Source organism: Drosophila nasuta, chromosome 3 (assembly GCF_023558535.2).
Source record: "Drosophila nasuta strain 15112-1781.00 chromosome 3, ASM2355853v1, whole genome shotgun sequence".
Taxonomy (NCBI): domain Eukaryota; kingdom Metazoa; phylum Arthropoda; class Insecta; order Diptera; family Drosophilidae; genus Drosophila; species Drosophila nasuta.
The window spans coordinates 24,113,920-24,136,196 of NC_083457.1; the positions used below are offsets into that span (position 1 = coordinate 24,113,920).

The window sequence follows — 22,277 nt, forward strand, 5'->3', positions numbered from 1 at the left end:
GCGACAGCCTCCGGCTCGGGTCTTAAGCGAAACAAACATTTAAACATCAATTTAATTAATTTATGTTGTCATTTGGCGACAACGAATTCCCAACGCGTATTCCCCAAATCGCAATAGCATGGCAACAACAGTGACGCGATGTGGCAACGCTGGCAAGCTCGAACAACAACAACAATAACGACAGCAGCAGCATCCCAAAAAAAGGCAAAGGAAAGCAACAGGTTATGTGGCGGCATTTGCGTGCAAAAACGAGAAGCTTTCGCATAAAAAGCTTCACGCTCAAGCCATGAATGAAAAGCACACACAACGCAACAACAAAGCAACTGCTCTCGAAGCGTCTGACTGTTATCGGCTCTGCTCGGCTGCTGCTTCAGCTGCTGCTGGCGTAGACGTTGCTGTTACTACTGCTGCTGCTGCTGCTGTTTGGCATTTGCATTTGGCGTTGGTTCTGTGTGTGCTCCCACAGGCGCTCATTGCGCCGTTAGCCAGGCATGCGAACGTACACGGCGCGCGTAAAATAGTAAGAAAAGCTGAAGCTGTCTGCATTCGTGTTTTCATCTGTTATCCTTCAGCTCGTCGTGTGTCCTGTGTGTCGATTTCACGCGCGATTTTGTTTCGCATCAAGCATCCGACATCCAGCATCTAGCATCCGCCAGCATCACAACATTTGAATTTTTCTACAATAAAAGTGCAAAAATCAACAGCAACTGTTAATGGTCGCCATTTATAATCAGCATTAATGCGAGTGTTAGTGTATTCGTGTTTAGGTCTTTTTCTCTTTCGCGTTGTGTGCGTGTGTATGCGAGTGTGTGCGTGTGTGTGTGTGTAGAAATATGCGCGGCATACAGTTAAATATTCAAATTTCATTTGAAATTACTGCACGCATTTAAATAATTGTGCGATGCCAGCACAGTAAAAACGTGAAAAATACTGAGAAGCAGAAATAACAACAGCAAACCATAAAGAATAATACAACAAGCAGAAGCAAGAAAAGCAACAACAACAAAGAATTAAAAGAAATTAAAAGAAAAATAAAAATAAAGAACAGGCGTTACACCCACAACGCGCAGCTGGCAACGGAGCCACATCTAATAGGATTACGCGTCGCCTGACAGTTGCCGGATTAATACAACAACTCAAATAGGAAACAGCAAAGGTAAATCTTCCGTTTCCTCTCGTCGCTGTTCCTGCAGCTATTATACCAAGTGGCAAGAGGCAAGTGGCAAGTGGCAAGTAGGCTGCAACAGGCACTGTCAACGCAGCTCAAAGCACTCAAGAGTGTGTCCTGAGAGTCGTCCATTCAGTGAGGCGTTAACCGCGTGATTTGAATGCCATCTCTGTTGTAGCCTTCGTCGTCGTCGTCGCCATCGCCTCAGTGCCATAAGCAGTGTGGACAGTGGACGTAATTGTTAACTATAAGCAGCGGACGATACGACGATACGAGTATTAATATCTAACTTGGTACCATATTAATTGGCATCCGCTATCTGTTGATGTTGCAGGTGCTGGACGGGGGAGTGCGTGGGGGGAAGAGATGGGGGCAGTAAACTCCATAAATATCGCATTTTATTAAAGCAAAACCCCGAATCCATTTGCGTTATTGCGTTTACGTGCACGAATGTTAATTGAAGCCAGTTCACCTTTTCGCCCTGAAACCGAAGTGAGGATTAGGGGTCGAATCCAACGAAGGGATGGTCGAAAATGTTGCAGGAAAATACAGAATGTCTATAAATACAGATTAGATAAGTCGTTGTCGAGTGGTTTCCATGTCGATTCGAACAGCTCATGAAATTATTAGCGCATTTCCAACAGCACAGAAAAAAAAAAACAAATAAAAACAAAATAAAAAAAAAGAAATGAATATTCATATTCATATTCATGATGATGGACGAAATATGGTAGGGAAGCTTAAGAGACGAATGGGAATGGGGTGCTCTGAAGGTATTGTAACGCGCATAAGTACACGCATTTTGATGTGTGCTCGAGAGCATGAAAGCAAATTACGCACAAAATAATTGACATTAGCATATTTTGTGCTTCAGTCCGCTCCCCGCCCCTCTGCCATAGAGGTCCTTTTTTCCAGTGCTCCTGCTAAAAGCTATTGGCAGCGTCAGGCGTTTTGTTTTGATTGAGAATTTCATGCGCCACACACATGGCGTATACGTGATGCGCGTTCTTCGTTGCGCGTCAGCAACTGCCTTTTAAGCGGCCCCGGCCATCTACGGCCGAGAGAATAATAAAAATAAGTATGTAATACATAATACGATCATTATAATACTTAATAATTCTGCGAATGAATCAATTGAGTTGTGTCCAGCTGAGCTGAAATCTATTTACTTTTCATGCATGTGTTTATTTACTTAAGCTGCAATTGAAAACAGGCAAGTGAATGGCACAAAAGGCGAAAAGAAATGAAATGAATGATGGAATCAAATGAAAGAAATGCGAATGGTTTTTGCTTATCTTACAGTTTATCAACAGCTATACAGAACTTTTATTCTGGTCCCTCTCTTGTTCGCTTGTTCGCTTTGTCTCCCCATCATAATCCTGCACAAGTGAAATGTGAAATGTGTGTGTAAACGATTCCTTTGGGCCATAAACACCACAAGCTCGCTCGCAGCGCCACTTAATCATTACAAATGAGCCGCACACATTCACACCCATACTCATATTCACACTCACACACACATACGCACACGCACAAAACAGGCTACATTTATAGCTCGTTAGCAATTCCAAGTTGAGTCAAACGATTTGGCCAGAGAGCTGAAATGAGAGCAGAACTAAAGCTAATGCCGAGCGTATCCTTAAAACGTTTTTGAAGTCGCACAACGCCTTCATTCCTTTTTCTCTCTCAGTGTGTGTATTGGTGTTCGTCTCTATGTGTGTGTGTGAGAGCTCCCGCTGTCCCAGGCGTTAATTGCTACGATTTGCTACGATTTTGAGGCCCGGCAGCGTTTTGTGGTCGCTTTGATTGGTGTTATGGGCATAAAGAATAAATATACGAAACTGAAGCGAAGGATGAAGGATAGAAATTTGTTTGTCGAAAACTGTGATATGAGTACTTAATGGCCTCCGGCCACTTGCCCTTAAAAAACTTGGTCAAGTGTTGTTGTTGCTTGGTGAAGCTGAAGCCGGAGCTGGAGCTAGAGCTGCGGCAGTTGCAGTGTGGCACATTTTATCAAAGTCAAGTTTGTGCTGTTATCTGCACGAAAATGTTTGCAGCTGAAGTTGATAAATGGATTTACTTTGGTTTTACAGCTAAAAATCGATGTGGCTGCTGTCCTCCATTCGATGCCATTCCATTCCTCCTCGCATCGAAGTCTTCTGCTCCTCTCTCAATGTATTTGAATGTCAGAGTGCCTTGGGTACGCCTTCTCATCCTACACCTACACACACATACTCCCCATAGAGCAAATCGTCTCTTCTCTGTTTTTTTACCCCACTTATTTTTTGCACTTTTTTTTCGATTTTGTTGATGCGGTCAAAGACTTTGCCACTGACTCATCAAACTGCACAAATACTAGAGATTCGATTGCTGCAGAGGAGCACTCATTTTTTTTTTTCATCTGCTACTTTCTGTTTTTCTTTTTGGTAAACCGAAATTGCACTTTAAATTGAATGGTACACTGAAGATGGCGAGCTAAGACAGGCAAGTGGCAAGCAGGCAAGGATAATCTATGACATAAAATCACGCGACAGTAAAAATGCCAGACAAAGGCAAAAAAGGCACAAAGGATGTTCTGCTCGTAACTGGCTAACTGCAGTCATGTTGAAGCTCCTGCTGATGCTGTTGCTGCTGCTTCTGCTGTTGCTGCTGTTCTCCCATTTCGTTTTCATTTCGATTTTCATTGGGATATGCGATGGGTGCCATTCCATTCAGCTGCTGTGCTGTGCCATTCCATGTGGAAATTACATAAAGAAAATTTCGCATAGCGCTTAATTTTTGCGCACATTTTGATTATCTGCAATTCACAATTTGCATTTTTGCCACAATTTGAATTTGTGTGTGCACAATTTTTGCGCTTTTTTGCTCTGACTCACATTTGCAGCTGGACATTTTCGTAGTTTCTTTCCCCCTCTCTCGCTTCACTCGTTGTTCGAGTACTGTCTATCTGCTTTCCTTTCTTATAGATATATATTTTTTCTTTTTGCTATGCTGGCAGCTTGTATTTATCATTTGCGCCTCATTAGTTTGTGTCTATGCTGCTCTGGCATATTTAAGGGCATTATTTATACACGGACAGAGCCCTCCAGTGCACAGTTTCTAGAGGGTCACGAACTTTACGCTCACTTCATCTCTTTATCCCAACACTCTTTAATTTCTCACATGTGAAGAACTTTCGCTTTAATTTCGAATGCATTATTAATCACTTTGGGGAGCACTTAACTAACAAACAACTAATAGGAAGTGGCAACCAATTGGCAGCTCAACTTTGTTGGGTGTGAATTTTAAAATGGGGCGCAACTATTGCATTACTTAACTTTTTGTATCTTTGTTAATGATTAAAAAGTTTCTTGTGGAAGCAATGGCATTGCCTTAAGTACCTAAAAAGTATTTGCAAAAGGAGATTTCAAAGAATTTATTGGTTGGTTATTTAACTAGAAATTTTTGTGTTTAAATTCAATTTGTGAAGAACGGTGATAGATAAAACAAACAATATTAATATTAATATATATATTTATATATTTTCAGAAATATATTGCATTGTTTTGGTTTAATTTAAAATGGGTAGCGAATATCTCACAGTCTGTAATCCTCTGTAGTTTTCTTACTTGTTTTTTTTTTTTTAATTTAAGAAAAAACAGAAATTTTTTTTCCGTAATCAATCTCAATAGCAAAATTTGCTGTAAGTAGGTACAAAATAATTCATAGGAAATTTATTTTTATTTATTAAATTTTTGAAGTGCAGTAGGAAATTTAATCAAACGGGTAGTTATTAAATTTTTTCAAATAAAGTTGCAAAATGGACACAAATTTGTATATTTCGTGTCATTGTTGACTAGATAATTAATAGTTCTTGGAATAAAAATTTTAAAAACGTATTTGTTATATATAAAATCGAATGTTATATTTACCATTTTTTTAAAGAAATTGTTTAGCGAATACATTTTTGATGATGGTGCATTATAAAATATATGAAACACATATTAAATTACATGCAGCATCGTCTATGGCATGTAAAAAATCTTTGTGTGCAGCAACTGCTGCAATAGTTTTATTTATATATGTGTTACGCAAAGAAACTATTTTTCTTAGACTTTATAACCTTATTGAAAGAGGCAGAAGCAAAAGTCTGCATTACTATTTTTTAAAGTTATTTTGATTGTCTTTAAAACACTTTTTAATCACGATTGAAGGAAGCCATTTAATGACGATACAAATAAAAGCAGCAACTAGTAATAACATTAATCCATTTAAGCCAATTGGCATTTTTAGCAATTTAACAACTGCCACAGCCAGTAAGCAAATCTCAAGTTCGATTTTACGTTTGGTTTATGGCTAATAAAATGGTAATGCAACAAATCTCAGACTGCAATTTCAATCCCAACCAAAAAATGTGAAGAATAAGAATGAAAGACATAAAAGTACGCTGTCTTCTATGCCGAGTTTATTGAGATTCCGAGACGAGGCAAGGCAAGGCGAGTCGAAGCTATCAAAAGCTGTACAAGGACACGCAGCGTTTTGCGCTGTGCAATTTCTGTTGCATACCTTGAGGCGCTTGCTTTGAGCCACCAACTCATGAGTCGGTTTAATTGCTTAATTACGTCTGCAACCACAAGCTGCTGCTTGCCACACGCCGTTTTGCCGCGTTTGTTGCGTTGCCATGCGTTGCCATGCGTTGCCACGCCCACCCTCAAGTGGGCTATAGCGAACAGTTTTATGGGGAACTAACAACAGGCAGCGTGGCAGCGCGTTTATGATTGCTCTGCGAAGCCGCAATTGCCCTCAAGTGGCTTGAGGTTTAACTTTAAGTTGAGACATTAATGCGACCCTTTCTACCATTTTCTTTCTAGTCGACGTTTTCCTCCTGCTTCTGTTTCTCTTTTGGTTTCTACCTCTGCTTCCGCTCCTGCTTCAGCTTGCGTCATGTGCTTAGCGTAGCAGCTTTGGATGCGCCGCAATGTGGACTTATATGATGGCTGCCGCCCGCGGAGATCGGGTCAACACAATGATGTCCACCAGACGCCGCCCCGAAACCGAATCCCCCAAATACGGATACAAGTGCGTTTTGCCATCGACATCACATTTAATATTCCGCCTGCTCATAAAATTTGTGCTCTGCTTTTAGCCTTTCCCGTCCCATGTATCGCACCACACGCTTCGTTGGCCCCGCCTCCTCGGCGCCCGCCCAACTACCATTTGGCGGCAGCAGCTCCAGTTCCAGCTGCAACACAGCTACGCATCAGTTGGCCATGCCACACGAGGAGCTGGAGATCAGCGGCGGCCTCTATGCGCCCTTTCAGCCGACGGCGGCGGCCATCAGCAGCGATGGCGTTTGTCTGCCGCGCAAGCATTTAATTGCCAACAAAACGGCATTGCCGTTGCCCTTGGGTCCAGATAGCGTCGATGTTGAGGAGCGTCGCCTGCATTATCCGCGTGGCAGCTGGCAGCGCAGGCATCGCATTGAGCTGGACGATGACGACGACGACGACGACTACGATGTCGATGATGATGAAGAGGACGACGCCAAAGGCAACGGTAACGTTGAGGCGACGACAGCAGCAGCAGCAGCGGCGGCAGCATCAGCAGCTGATGATGATGCTTTTGCTGATGCTCCGGCGATTGTCGAGCAGAAGCAGTCAACACAGCCGCGTGCCTCAGATGTTAACTATATGGAGAATGGCAGGAAACTGATACAAGTAAGTGAGATATCGATATATCGATACTATGCGTATTTATCACCCATAAATCACACGGCGTATGCGTAATTTAATATGCCATAGGAATATGTTCGAAGTCGACAGAGATAAATAGCTAGAGATAGAGCGATATGAGAGAACATAAATGCGGATGGACAGACAGGCAGTCAGTCAGCCAGACACTTTGCTTATTTGTTGCATTAATTTCATTCCATTTGGTTTTGGCCTGGCCATAATTCGAGGCCGCCGCAGCTATTCAATTATGTGGGCCGTAATTAAGTAATTGCGCTAATTGATTGACGCCATCGACAACGCAGAGTGACAACAACAATAACAACAATAGCGACAACAATGAAACAATAGCACAATTTATGCTGCGGGCCCATCCATATATAGCACGTTGCGTATACGACGCGTTGGCCACAAGAACATTCCGCAACCGCACTTTTGCACTTCTTCGCATTTCCTCAATTCCACGCTGACCCATTCCGTCCGTATGGATGCCATGCAAATGAACTGTGGACCTTCATAAACTTGACCTTGCCGTAAATCGCGTTTTAATTACTTCCTCTATTGTCACGTAGCCGACGCGTCGTCCGACCAACGACTCCATGTGCCGAGTCGAGCTCCATGTTCCATGCCAGCTGACTGCCATTTTCGTGCCCGCAGAAATTTTTATTAGCACGTGTCAAATTGCTTCAAAAAAGGAAAGCTGAGACAAGTTCACAATTGATAGAGTCGAAGTTTTGATACTCTATCAGAGATATAGGAATATGTCTGGCATTTTTTATATTTGGAGAAGAGATTATTTAAGCAACAATATTGAAGGGAATAATATATCAATCAAAATATATTTTTCCTTCAATAGCTTGTATTTAATGTAGTTTGAAATATCTTTATAGAAAGTATAAAAATAGAGTACTTAAAATGAATGAAATGCTATTTTAAAGCAATATACACCTGCTACATTGACCACCTTTAAATAAATCAATTCAATAACATCAATAATAAATTGTTGTGTAAAAGATTGATTCGTTTTGCACCAAAGCCCACGTGTGAGGCTTCATATCTGTTGCAACCTTCTAATAATTATATTATTTTGGGCCTTTTCTTCTTTATGATAATAAAATAAAAAAAGTACAGATATAAAAGTCTGTTTAGAACTTAATTTGACCCTCGAGCTATAAATAAGAAAGTGGGAGAAGGACACTCGCCACTGGGCACAGGACACTGGACAGCTGCTTCTTGCCGGTCACGTCAAATGGTGGCGGGGACTTAGAGGAGTGTTGTTGCGGTGACGGTGGCAGAATGCCCGAATGCCCAGTACGAGAATGCGAGTGTGTATCTTGGCCGACGACCAATTTGATAGATAAGAGCATTGAGCCAGAGAGTCAGGCCAAAAGTAAAGTAAAAGGAAAAGGAAAAAGCAGCCGCAAAGAAACTGACACTGAGAAACAGAAACAGAAACCGAAACAGCAACAGCAACAGAAACATTTTCAATGCCATTTCATAAATGGCTAAAGGCAGCAGGGGAGACGAAAACGCAATGAAATAAATACAAATGGAAAACGTATAGTTCCCTGTTTCCCCGTTACCCGCCCTACTATCAAGCAGCCACTCAACTTTCCCTCTGGTGTCCCCCTTCGATGGCGCAGTGTCGCCCGCATAACGACGTCCAAATATTGGCTTGGTTGTTGTAATGCTTTTGAGGTGTGTTTGTCTGTTTGGCCATCAACTGCGGCAGAAAACCGCAACAGAGCCAAACCGAAGGCAACAATAGAACATCCCCAAAACACACACCCACACACACACACACATACATATTCCCTCTCATATATGTAGTATATATAGTAAATATATTGTAGTTTATGTATACATCATCAAGTTTGAGTGCTTCAAAATTTTTGAAGAGTCAGACAAAGTTTGCGTTGGCTTCGATTCGTGTACAGCAAGAGAGAGATAGAGAGGGAGAGTTGAACAATCGCCAAGTTGGTCAGTGTCAGCGCCTTGGGTCTGTCGGCCATTAAACCGATTAATGAGCCAGCCCTATATTTGCCTGCCATACCTTTTTTTTGCGGGGAAGTGATGGCGAGTGAGTGAGAGTACGAGTATTTGTTGCCCGTTTATGGGCAACCGCCGCCTCTTCGATATTGCTATTCTGCGTCTGTTTTGCTTATTGTTTCTGTGCAATTTGAGCTGGCAGCAGGACACTCGAGCAAACAAAACGCAATGTCGCCCTCCCGTATTCCAGGGAACTCTTCGGGTTGTCTTCTTGTTGTGTTTTTGCGCTTAGTCAATTTTCTACAAATTTCACCATCGACAGTTGCGCAAAAAACGCGTTCGCCAACGGCAGCAAAAAAAAAAATATAGAAAACTCTGAAAAACCGAAAGAAAACAGCAACAGTGAATTAACTCATTCGAAAGGAGTTTGCAAAATAATCAGTTAGTTATAAAGGACCTCGTTCGTGTTCTACTAAATCAAAATTCGTCCGTTCAAATGCGTGCTGTAAATAATACCAACTAGGCCCAAAGATTAAGCCAACACCACCAAGAACCAACAAAGGCAAACGCTGGATTTTGCGCTTGATGAGGGTCCAGATTGGACAGTTGCAGTCTCTCAGTTTTTAGTTTGGGTCTGTTGAGTTTTTTGGGTTGCTGGCATTAGACAAGGTATTAATACAGCCAACCCATGGTAGTCCTTTTTTTGCAAGAGAAGAGATGGATGGGACGGGAGGTTGTTTCTTGTTGTTGTGGTTGTTACTCAATGTTGTTACCGCTGTCGTCGTCGATAAGCACTGTTGTTTATGGTCATCCAATCTGCGCCACATTTGCATAATTTCCCACGTCGTTCAGTGGAGCAATAAGCCAAACAAAAATCTCAACCACACTCATCACAACAAAACAAAACACAACAACAGACACAAAACAAAAAAAAAAACAAGAAACAAAATAACAAATTGCAGATAAAAATGCTGAGATATCAATAACAAATAAATAACATTTAACTGGGAATTGAGCAAAGTGCAAGTGCCACAAATGCCAAAAGGGCAAAAGTGCTTATCATCCAAACAGCTGCGCGCACTTCTACTATTGTGATTCACAATATCAAAAATGTGGGGTTATTCAGAGTGGTTTTGTCGAGTGCTAATTAGACCACCAAAACCAACGTTATAATGAATGCGGTTTGTAGGGAGTTGGAGGCAAGTGAAACGAAAGTTTGCCAAACAGCATCATTGTTGCGGGGCTTTAAACCAAAGTTGTTTAGCTCGTGGTGTTGTTTCTCATTAAGCCTTCATAATACTGACTGACATCCAGATGGAGCGTGAGAAAGGAGCAGACTGGGAGAGAACATGGAAATTCGAAATGTAATTGCACAACTTTCGCTTAAAGCTTTAATGTGCTTTCGAAGTCAAAAGTCACATTATCAATAATCAAATATTTCTAGTTTAAACTTTAAGCTTTAAAGCTAACTGTGTCGGGAAAGGAATAGGAAGTTCAAATTATAATGACACAATTTTCATTTAAAGCTTTAATGTGCTGTCAGAGTCAAAAGTCGCATTTAACTTTGATCGAGTATTTCATTGTCTTTAAGTTCATTCTGCTTTAAAAATACTTTGCTTGGAAAGAGAAATTTGAATTTAATTGTACAATTTTTTCTGAAAGCTTTAATGTGTTTTCAGAGTCAAAAGTCACATCAACTTTCATTCTCACAGTCGTAGCTTTTAAGCCAACTCTATTTGAAAAAGGAAATTGCTTGCCAAAGTACAAGTATCTGATAAGGAATATTATTGAACTCAATTGCCAATGGCAGGGATTTGTACTTCGGTTGGGATCACTTTAACACATTTGCAGCTATAAATAAAATAGTAAATCTTTCCGTTTAGTACTCGGCATTCAATCTCTTGGGTTCGTAGATGTCAAAAACGGAAATAACAGACACACCCACACATACACACAGACACGCTGACTGTCGAGTGGGAACAGTTTCCATTACGAGTACTAAACATTCAGGGCATTTTGGCTCCAAGTCAATTTTCATTCAAAAGTTTAAGATGACCCGCTTCATGTTGCCCGCTCTCTCTCTCTCGCATTACCAATCAGTGCCACGTGCCTGGTGTTGCCTCTTTGGCCTTCTCATGTATTTGTTGGGGCTCACACAGCTTGACGAGCATTTCAATTGCAGACCCATTGGTCATTTCTAAGGCCTAAGGGGCAGCTTAAGAGTCGCTTAAAGTAATTTTATTTGAGCATAAAGCACACGCATGCAATAACCATCAAACGCGGCGCTTGATTTGCTTAGCATAATGTTAGCCAGCTCCTCCCCTCGCCTGGCCACCTGCAGGTTTCCCTCTCAGCCGCCACCTGTGTCAACACCTAACGGACGCCGGGCAATTATGGAAATTTATTGTGCAGCTCACGCCGCGACGCACTGAATGCCAATCAGGCAGCCGGCGAGTGTCAGTGGTGGACTAGGGGAGCGGGGGCGAAGACTACGTGGGGCGTTTTCGATTTCAAGTACAAGAGCTACTGCTGCGAGAATCTGAATCAGTTGAGACGCTTTTTATATTTCTATTTTTTTGGTTGCAACCTTGCATAAAGATAATAAACCACTATGCAACTGGCTGATGAGCTCATCAGTATTATCATTATCATTTAATCAACATGTTTATGCACCGCGCTGCTGGTTATCCATCAACGAAATCCCCCTAGTATTAACTGGTTGGCTTCCTTGTTGCCAGTATTATGCATTTAATTAATATGCACACACGTTTTTAGTTTTCTTCTTTTGGCATGTGTGTAAACACTGCTAAAAACATATCGTCCAAGCGATTATTTATCGATATCTCTGAATTGTCGGTTGATCGCTGCACAATAGCAGCCGCAACAACAACAACAACAACAACAACAACAATAGGCGACAAATAGCTTTCAGCTTAATTGAATGATGGCCGAAAGAACAATTAAAAGAGCGTTTAGAAAACGGCACACAGTTCTGCTGAAAGTGTCATCTATCTTGTCAAATTGCCATCAATGGCCATAGTAGTCCACTACTTGACAACAACATGCCTTTTGTTGTCCTTGCTGTTGTTGTTGCTATTGCTGGCAATGAAGGACTAAAGTCACTTGAGACTTTGCGGGTTAATTAATTAAACGACGACGACAGTGCCGATGTCGGCACATGCAAATTAAGAAAATTGCAAAATACAAAAGCAGCAACAATCGCAACAACAACAATGCCACTAAAACAACATTTTGAATTGACAACAGCAGCAACATTTAGTTATTGTGTATGCCTGCCGTGGCCAACTTGAACGTTCGTGACGCTCGACGCCAACGTCAACATCGACGTCGCTGCCGCTGCCACTGTCGACGTCGCTGCTCCCTGCGACACCTTCAATGGCAATTGCAAAGCGCGCAACGCATTTTCAGTGTTAACGGGCAACTCGACGTCGATGCGCATGCGCAGTAGCCAAAAAAAGAAACTAACGGTTCGCGTTTAACGGTCATCAACGGCGAACATCATCATTAGCATTGTAACTGCAATTAAAGTGTCAGGCGAAAGCGAAAACGAAAGAGGAAGAGAAAAAGGAAGCGAAGAGAACGCAAGCAAGCAACGACGCTTTTTCTTTTTGCATGCGACATTTCAAAGTCAAAGCCATGGTGCAATCTTTGGATATCGCAGCCATAGCGGGACAACAAAATGAAGCGGTAAAGCACATGAATAAATATTAAATAATGTGACAAATATGTCAGTGCGTGTGTGTGACCTTGACAACAGCTGGGCGCAGCAGGAGGCGTTGCACTGCATTATCATTAGCATTGTCCCCAAAGGGCTGCGGTATACTTACATACCAACATACATGCACAAATATGTTATAAGCCAAGTTCATATCACACGCACACAAACACACACAGTGACAGATATACTAACTGCGTAGCTACATATATGGCTTAATGGATTAACCGCTGGCAGCGACTGATACGCGTTTATTAGACTGTCAAGCACACGCCCCTAATCTCAGGATGTGCACAACGAGCTCGCGACTCAAGCATCACGTGTGTTTGAGTGTGTGTGTGTGTGCGTGTATGTGTGTGGCGATTGTGGGCGCCAGTGTTACCCATAAACTGAATACACACAAACTGATGAGTGACTGTTTGTGAGTGTTTTGTGTGTGTGCGTCTGTCAATGTGTGTATATTTTTTGTGTTGTGCATCGGAACCCCTTGAATAAGTAACCACAGAAACTAACTTGTCTAGAACTAAACGTGCTGCTCCTTAACCCCACAGAGCACAGTGTCAAATTGCGTTTAGAAACTTGAGCTCAAAAGTAACTAATAAACAATGAAAGGTGTTGTGAATGCAGCGGAGCGCAATGCATTTTTCTGGAGTGAGATTGTGTTATAAATCCACGCATTTACTAATAAAATCATTGATCAAAATTAGATTAAATATTTAATATTTAGAGTTTAAATCAGATATATTTCAAAGTTCTTTAAGTGTTTAATACTTTAGTCGTAAAGAAGAAAAGTCATTAAAAAGTAACCAGACTTTTAAAGACATTCGCATAGCAAATTTAAAGAGCCGGCTCTTTAAGCCCCTAAGCTGAATTTAAACAAGTGATAGGTAGACAAAATTTGTATTTAAACAAGATTTTCTTTTAACACAACCATAAGAATAAAATTACTTTACAATAAAATGTACCGGAAATCGGAGAAACTTTCTTGTACTTCCTGCTCATAGAGTTCAACTAAGCTACATACAGACGATCTGAAATAGAAGTTTGAACAGTAGTTCCAATTGCTGCAGATGCTACCATGATTATAAATTTATTAGCAATGCTTTGCTGCAGAGCAATACGATTGGAAGCAGTGTGCCGTGAGATTGGCTGCGTCATGTGCACCTATTACAAGAGTTTTCCCCAGCTCTTAGCAGATACACACAACACTACACAAGAGTATAACAAGTTTAAGCGCAGAACTCGCTGAGTCGCCGAATGTTGGCCAAGTTTTAATGCGGTTACCCTCCGAACCAGGGGCCATTAAAACGATTCAATTAGTGCGCGTCGCTTGCGTGGTACATTTCCACATTGATGTTGGCCAAAAAACAACACAAAGAAGAAATAAACTTGATGCTCATTCCCCCTGATTTCACGTTGTATTTTTTGCAGGAGCCAAAACAACGTAGCAAACCGTCAGCGTTGAGCAGAACGCTGCAGGCATTGCGGCAACGTCTGACAAAACGGAATCGCGCCAAGCCACCGGACTGGTTCCTCGAGAAGTTCTCGAACACAACGAACACGGACAAGATTGGCAAGACGCCGGGCGGTGCCATGGATGATGCGGCATTATCGAGTGAAATTCGTGGCAGCAGCGCGCTGTGCAATCGCCTCTCCGTCGACCCAACCCTGCAATCCCATTACAGGGTAAGTCTGAGGAGGTATTTTCTCCACAGTTTTGTACACTATCTAATATTTCATGACAGTGGCTCGCTGTGGTTTCGCTGGCTGTGCTCTACAACATCATCTTCGTGGTGGGTCGCTCCGTTTTTTGGGAGATCAACAAGAATGCGCCCGCCGTTTGGTATACGCTGGATTATCTATGCGATTTCATTTACCTGCTGGATACGCTTGTTCACATGCATGAAGGTAAGTGCCAAGTGCTCCATCAGAGTTACAACTGTACTCTCCGCTGTTAGCTGACGGCCAGAAAAGGCCGAAAGCACAAAAGTCGAAAAGAGAAAGAGCGAGACAATTGTTGAGGGAGCAGCCAGCAAGCATGCTGCTTATGCAAATGAGATTCGAGACTTTTGGTCTGACTAAGCTGCCACAGACAATGGCAAAGCTAGTTGCTCTACATAACAAACATATGTGTGTGTTAGTGTGAGTGTGTGTGTGTGTGGGTGTGCCGAGCAAGTGTGTGTGTTCCTCAGTTGCCAAATGCAGGGATAAGCCAGCCTTGACATTTCACATAACAGGAATATACGCTTGTTTTTAGAGCATTGCTCCTTTCTTAAGCAAGTGGTGGACAAACAATAACACTAATAATATCTACATAGGGTATTTGATTTAAAATGTCTTGCAAAGGAACTTATGTATATGTATATCACCTCAAATACAGCAGAAGTTCTTTAGCTGAATTTTAAAAGGAAAACAATAGAAAAGTTGAATTCTTTTGAATCGAAATAAAGATAGACGTGATGACTGCAATTGCAAACTCCAGAATTAGTAATAGAAATTTTTTGAGTAAAACATGATGATATTAAAAAAAGTGAATTTCAGCTCAAAATATTCCAGAAATCGTTTTAATATAATCTATTTTATGTTAATAATTTTAAAGAAAAACATGATGAAACTAGTGACATTATTTTGTACATCCTAAATCCTTCCTTGTTTCTTTACCATTTTTATTATATTTTATTTTAAATGCAAAAAACTTTGTGTAAACATGCAAACCATAGACTGCATAATAACAGAGCATTTGAGTTAACAAAGTCTGAAGCTATAAAACTGTTTGTTATTTATCTCAGTCATAATCTCCGCAAATTTCACATTAATTTCACAAAAAGTCTAAGTTTAAAAAAGTGTTTCAAAGCTGAAACTAAAGTAATTAATACTTCATTTAATAAGGAATGTTACAATGTTAAAGTGCTCAAATAGTTAGTCAGAACTTTGCAGTAAACAACTTAACAAACTAATTAAAATAGAGGACACCATAAATAATATTTATTTGGCTATCAAATATGGTTAACATGTTGTGTACGTAAGCTTTTTATAGTTAAGCTGCATGCACAGTAAATGTTGCTATTTTACAACAATCGCTTTAGAAGCCAATCGAAGTTGTAAACGGTTTTGTGTATAGCATGAACAGCAGAAACAATTTGCTACACAAATCCCTATTCGTTGGCTTAGGGATTGGCGTTTGGGGGGTCATGGGGTAGAGAAGAGTATCAAAGTTTTAGTTTTGCATTCTGATTCGGGCTTTATACGCTGAAGGGGCAACAACAAAAGCGCCGCGAACTGTGAAATGTCTCGCTGCATGTGGCATGTACGGGCAGAACAATAACTAAAGGAACAAGGACGCACACACACTCCCACACACACACACACACACACACACACTCAGTTGCACACACACAAACAGCGACATAAACTTTGCCCTCTGGCAAAAGGCAGTCAACTAATATAAGTTCCTTCCTCTCCCGCTGACAGGTTTTCTGGACCAGGGTCTTCTTGTGCGCGATGCGTTTCGTTTGAGGCGCCATTACTTCCACACCAAGGGCTGGTATCTGGACGTGCTGTCGATGCTGCCCACGGATCTGGCCTACATCTGGTGGCCACCCGAAACCTGTTCCAGCCTCTACCTCCCCTGTCCGGTGATAGTGCGTCTTAATCGGTTGCTGCGTCTGCCCCGGCTCTGGGAATGGTTTGATCGCACCGAGACGGCGACGGGATATCCGAATGCCTTTCGCATCTGCAAGGTGGTGCTCGCGATTCTGGTGCTGATCCATTGGAATGCCTGCATGTACTTTGCCATCAGCTATGAGATTGGCTTCAGCTCCGATTCGTGGGTCTACAATCTGAATGGAACGCGCAACAATACGCTGCAACGGCAGTACATCTATAGCTTCTATTGGTCCACGCTGACGCTGACGACAATTGGCGAGACACCGACGCCCGAAAATGATGTAGAGTATCTGTTTGTGGTGGCTGATTTCCTCGCCGGCGTTCTCATCTTTGCCACCATTGTGGGTGAGTTTCCTCTCCTTTCCTTTCGGGGTCGCGTTGTTGTTTGCTTTTCGGGGCCGCATTGTTTACGCAAATATTTCGTCTGATCGTTTAATTGGTTGCAGAGTGACATCTGTGACATCAATGGGTATTAATTTACAGCCCCACGCACGTCAGGGACAACAACGGACACGTACCGTTCTCCGTCCTCTGTCTACCGAGTCTGGTCCATCCGCATGTACATGTCCTCCATGTCGACCCACATTATTCATTACGTTCTACTTTGTTTTGTTTTGATATTTTTCTCGTTCTCTCTCGCTTTCTATCTATTGCTTTCCTCTGTGTGTGTGTGTGTGTGTGTGGGGTTGATTTGTTGCTGTCGACGCCTTCACATTCGCTTCGCTTTTTGGCAAACGTGCCTTTTTATCATTTTTGTCGTCCTTCTTATCGCTGCCATTACCGGAACGGAGCAGCGGGAAGGGGGAAGCAGAGGGGAGTCTGACATCTGGGCAAACAAATTTACTTACCATGATGAATGCAAAGTTCGTCAGCGCGTCGCGTCTGTCGCTCTGTCTCTGTAGCACCGGAAGTGCCGCCATTAGTCGCCCTTTGTGCCATGCGTTACGCATACGCCGCATTGGCCCCCCGACAATTTACGACTCACGAGTGCCACGGAAATGGCTGTCCGAAATTAAAACGATCCCAAATTCATACCCTTTCCTTTCCTCATCCACTTCTAGGTAACATCGGCTCCATGATATCGAACATGAATGTGGCCCGCGTCGAATTCCAGAATCGCATGGATGGCGTCAAGCAGTACATGGCCTTCCGTCGCGTTGGCCATGAGCTGGAGGCGCGTGTGATACGCTGGTTTGCCTACACCTGGTCACAGAGCGGCGCCCTTGACGAGGAGCGTGTGCTGGCCGCCTTGCCCGACAAGCTAAAGGCTGAGATTGCCATCCAGGTGCACATGGACACCCTGAAGCAGGTGCGCATCTTTCACGACACCGAACCGGGACTGCTGGAAGCCCTGGTGCTCAAGCTGAAGCTGCAAGTTTTCAGTCCGGGTGATTACATTTGCCGCAAGGGTGACGTCGGCAAGGAGATGTACATTGTGAAGCGTGGCAAGCTGTCGGTGGTGGGCGATGATGGCATTACGGTGTTGGCCACACTCGGTGCTGGCTCCGTCTTTGGGGAGGTGTCGGTGCTGGAGATAGCCGGCAATCGGACGGGCAATCGACGCACAGCGAATGTGCGTTCGCTGGGCTACTCGGATCTCTTTTGTCTGGCCAAACGGGATCTGTGGGAGACGCTCGCGGATTATCCGGAGGCACGCTCCACGCTCACGCAACGCGGCTGTCAGCTGCTGCGAAAAGATGGACTGCTCGATGAGCAGATATTTGCGGGTAATTTGACGACGCCAACTCAATTTAGGCCACTTCCGGCAGGCAGCTGACTAACGCACTTCCGCACTTCCATTTCTCTTCTTCCATTTCCATTCCACAGACTCGCAGCGTGTGCATGATAGCATCGAGGGCGGCATCGAGAAACTGGAGCTGTCCGTGGAGAACCTCAATATGCGACTGGCTCGCTTGCTGGCCGAGTACACAGCGAGTCAGGCGAAAATCAAGCAGCGTCTGGCCAAGCTGGAGCTCAAGTGAGTGTTCTAATCTTGTTTGCCACTTTCAACACAGCACTAACAACCGCTTCTTTATCTTCTCAACACAGTGGCGGTGGCTCTGTAGGCGGTGCGGGGGGTCGAGGTGGAGAGGATGAGCCACAGATGCGTGCACGCAGCGGTCGTCTTTATTCCCTGCAGACCAAACGGCGCCCACGTGCGCGCCTTGAAGCGGCTGCCAAGAGCGGCGACGCGGCCAAACAGAATACGCTCTAAGCGAGGGGACACCTCCAGGAGGCGGGTGAAACCTATGCCACATGGCGGCATTCCAAGTGTCGCGTACTGTCAAACGCTCTGCAAGTTTTTTTTGCTGCAAAACTAGTGATAAATGCATTCAACTTGAGGGAGTTACGACTATGGAAAATGATGCTGCAGATTAAAAAGTTTCCCCATTTGAGCGGATGATGTTACGGGGGGAAATCAACCGGGGAGAGGGGAACGGGAAGCTACGGCAGCTTGGCTGGGCGCCAGTTAGACGCGCGTGTAAATCAATTTTTAATTTTTACAATTAGTTTAAGGGAACACTGCGGAACAAGAGAGACGGCGAAAGCGAGGGAGGAATGTTTGTCAGCGAGAGTTTTTGGTTCGAACTTTTTATGTTTGTGTTGTTTTTTGTAGCGCAACTTTATAAATTTGTAAAATGATTCAAACTGAATGTGCCTCAAAGTGTGTAAAAGTAGATTAGTTAAGAGCAACAGCAACAAAATTAAATTAGCTCTCTCATTCGATGAACGATGAACAAAAGGTAAGCGAGCGATTAGTCTATAGTAAAGGGGAACGAAATTTTGGGGGAGTAAAGTGAAACAGACGACGATTTCTTGTATCGTTGTAAATACGTATAAGTCGAGCTGAAACATTGTGAATGCGAAACTCGGCAATAGTCCAATTTTATAAGCTAAAAAAGGCATTTTATTTTTCTAAAAAAAAACAAGAAAGAAAGCAGTTAAAGTACACAGAAGTAAGGTCCAAATATAAATACTACTTATTGCACCTAGGACAACAAAAACAACTACGACTACAACAACCACCAAACGACATTTGCTGAAATAGAAGAAGATGGAAAATCAAAACGAAAACTACTAAAATCAAATAATAAAAAAAACGCATTTCCTATTTGTCATACATGAATGCATTCTCTTTGATTTTGTGCTGCGAAAGTGCAGCAGGAAATAACAGAAAAGTGCATGGCCACCTTTTCTACCTTAAGTTCTACTTATGTGTAACGATAAATAGTATAGATATACGTAGATATATTTACAGTGTGAAGAGGAAATAGAGGAGAATAGGGGAGAAGGGGGAGCAACAGTAATGAAAAACCATGTTAACATTTTTTCGAGTCAGCGAATTGTAAGTGTAATTTCAGTGTTAAGAGCAAAACGCTTCCAAAGCCAAATTTGAAGAAACAAATTGTAATTGTAAACCACACTAAAACAACGACACACACACACACTTACATCACACACACACACACACACACACACACAGCAACACACATGTTGAAAACTGTATTTTTATATTAGCCTGATAAATGTACGAGAATTGTAAATGTAAGCAGAATCTATTAATAAATTGTGAGAACCTTAAAATGGTAGCTGGTTCTATTTGCATTGCCAGCGCTGTATTATTGTAAACTGATAATGCTGTTTCGCTTGTCGTGCGCTATGGTCTAATGACAACTCGAAGTGTGGCAGACAAAGGGCGGCAATTACGTGAAGTACGTAAAGTAATGCAGACACTTTGCCCTCGACTCGCCTCTCGTGCGTACCACGCTGCGTATGAGTAACGAAGGAATCGTGCCAAAGTCAAAGTGAAAGTGAATGTGAAAGCCACGCAAACCCAAATGCCAACCTCATCCTGTAAATGCAGTAAAAAATCAATTTTGACGAAATGCGACAAGCAAAAAAAGTAGAAGAGAAAAAAAAAACAACGCACACAGGAAAAAGAAATGAAGATGAAGAAATACTCGTATAAAAAGAAAACGCTCTCTCAGCCTTTTCGAGTGGATACGCCGCGTAGTGTTTCCGTTACCAATTCCATGTCCGCCACACCAATACCCGAGAGTCTAGCACCTACACACACACACACACACACACACACACGCATCTCATCTTCGAATTGCGGAGGGCTGGCTTTATTTGTTGCCAGGACACGTGAATGAAGCTGCTTGGGGACATGACAGACAATAAAATTTAGACGCTCCCATAGCATTATGAATACACACACACACACAAGGACATATGAGGATACGCATATGAGGATTTTTGCGTGTAAGTCGCCTTTTTAGCATATGCAAAAAACATTGACAGGGTGACTTGCATGCCTTCGAATGAATCGTTTCCGCATCCGCATCTGAAAGGAAACATTTTTATAAATCAACAAATTAGAATTAAAATACACGCATGAAATGCGCCTAAAGTCATTGCGTGACTTAAGTACTTTTAACCCAAGAACGCTGATGATTTGTTGATATAGGAAATATCTGATAATATAATATATTTCCTTTTCAATCTAGATATATTTACAATTTGTTGCTGGATACGAAGCAACAGTTTAATTTCAGCTATTGCTGAGCTTCTAACTAGACAATTTCTCTAGTATGCTTTTGTATATCTAATCTACATTGTTTTACATATTTACCGGAAAATGTTAAGCTTTAGTCTAACAGTTTGTATTCCAAATCATTTTATTATTTAAATAAATGAGTAAGTAATATAGTTTCTTTGGTAGAACATATAGTATACATATGAATATACGTTCCTTATAATAATAATACCTGAACTAAGTTTGATAACAAAATGTTTATTAGAACATTTATTGCCAAAGAATATTTATATGTGCATCTAATATTTCATATCTTATCTGAATTAATTACTTCATTTTATTAGTTATTTTTATTATCATTGACTTTATTAAATTATTCCAAATTGTTTAAATATCTGTAAATTCGTCTAAAGCCTAGTTAATCAATACGCTAAGTTATCTAGAATGTAGTCACATTTGATAATGCGAAATTTGTCAAAAATACTTAAAGTTTTCAATTTAGAATTACTTCTATAACATGTAGATTGCTGAGCATTTGCTGTCTACACATTTGATTATATAAAAACACAAATTTATCTTTCTTTTATACACCAGCAACTGTAATCATACAAATCATTCTTAAATTGTGCGTTTATTTTAAGAAATACTTTATCAGACATTCTAACAAATAATCAATCGCTGACCATGTCCACAAAAGCTAGCGATGTGCAGTATCTGCGCTGTCTCAAGTGCCTGAAGACCATCAAATGTTCACGCTATGACACCGGCTGCTTGGTGCGTCATGTGCAGACACATCATCCGGAGATCATTGAGAATGCCAACGATAAGGTTCAGAATCTGCACAAGCTGGCTGCTGAGCACGGCATCAGCGAGGAGCGTTTGTCGCAGATTAGCAAGATGACGGGCATGTCGGAGGCAGAAATGGCAGACGAAGCAGAACGCTGTAGGTATTAAACTCAATAACTTAATAAACTTTTAAACTGAATTTCTTGCTAGATCTGGCCAAGCACAAGCCGCCAAGTGGCAGTCAGCCGTCCCAAAAGAGCGGCAGTCAAACATGGCAGGAGCCGAAAATCACCGACTCCAAGGACATCAATAGACGGCAATATTATCGCAGCTCCATTGAGCGTTGGCTGCCCACCGATGGCTGCATCTATTGTCCCAGCTGCGGCTGCAATCGTCGTCCGCTGTTGAGGAGCAGCTCTGAGTTTTATTCGAGCACTGGCTGTCCTGCCTCGTGTGTGGCCAACTGTTGGCCTTTTTGCTTTCTGCCCTGTCTGACCTCGCCGGACAATCGCGAGTATTTGCACTGCTCCAACTGCAAGAGCTTTCTGGGCATCTATGATCGCGAGCACAATTGTATTCGACCCAATCGCGAATTTGTACCGCATTAACTAAATATTTTCAACAGTGGACTCCATTCGAAGAAGTAACATAAGCATATAAATATATTTTAACTGCAAGCTAGCT

At 42.2% G+C, this 22,277-nt stretch overlaps 2 protein-coding genes across 4 annotated transcripts; both read left to right on the top strand.

Annotated features, from left to right (window-relative positions):
- The first annotated feature begins 452 nt into the window (after positions 1-452).
- On the top strand, positions 453-19,839 carry LOC132792315 (cyclic nucleotide-gated cation channel subunit A). 3 transcript variants are annotated; one of them, XM_060801618.1, is made up of 10 exons: positions 458-520; positions 626-1,156; positions 6,019-6,226; positions 6,294-6,864; positions 14,033-14,287; positions 14,347-14,509; positions 16,073-16,612; positions 17,329-17,994; positions 18,095-18,245; positions 18,317-19,839. In XM_060801618.1, exons 3-10 carry the CDS (start codon positions 6,126-6,128, stop codon positions 18,480-18,482), a joined length of 2,613 nt encoding a protein of 870 aa, XP_060657601.1. In that variant the 5' UTR covers positions 458-520; positions 626-1,156; positions 6,019-6,125; the 3' UTR covers positions 18,483-19,839. The 3 variants fall into 3 exon arrangements, with proteins under 3 accessions (XP_060657600.1, XP_060657601.1, XP_060657602.1); XM_060801617.1 differs by having other exon boundaries at positions 453-1,156; XM_060801619.1 differs by lacking the exons at positions 458-520; positions 626-1,156; positions 6,019-6,226; positions 6,294-6,864 and adding an exon at positions 12,484-12,573.
- A 1,517-nt stretch (positions 19,840-21,356) lies between these two features.
- On the top strand, positions 21,357-22,274 carry LOC132790315 (uncharacterized). The gene is made up of 2 exons (XM_060798807.1): positions 21,357-21,750; positions 21,804-22,274. The coding sequence occupies exons 1-2, from the start codon at positions 21,492-21,494 to the stop codon at positions 22,199-22,201; spliced, it is 657 nt and encodes a 218-aa protein (XP_060654790.1). The 5' UTR covers positions 21,357-21,491; the 3' UTR covers positions 22,202-22,274.
- Positions 22,275-22,277: the final 3 nt, after the last annotated feature.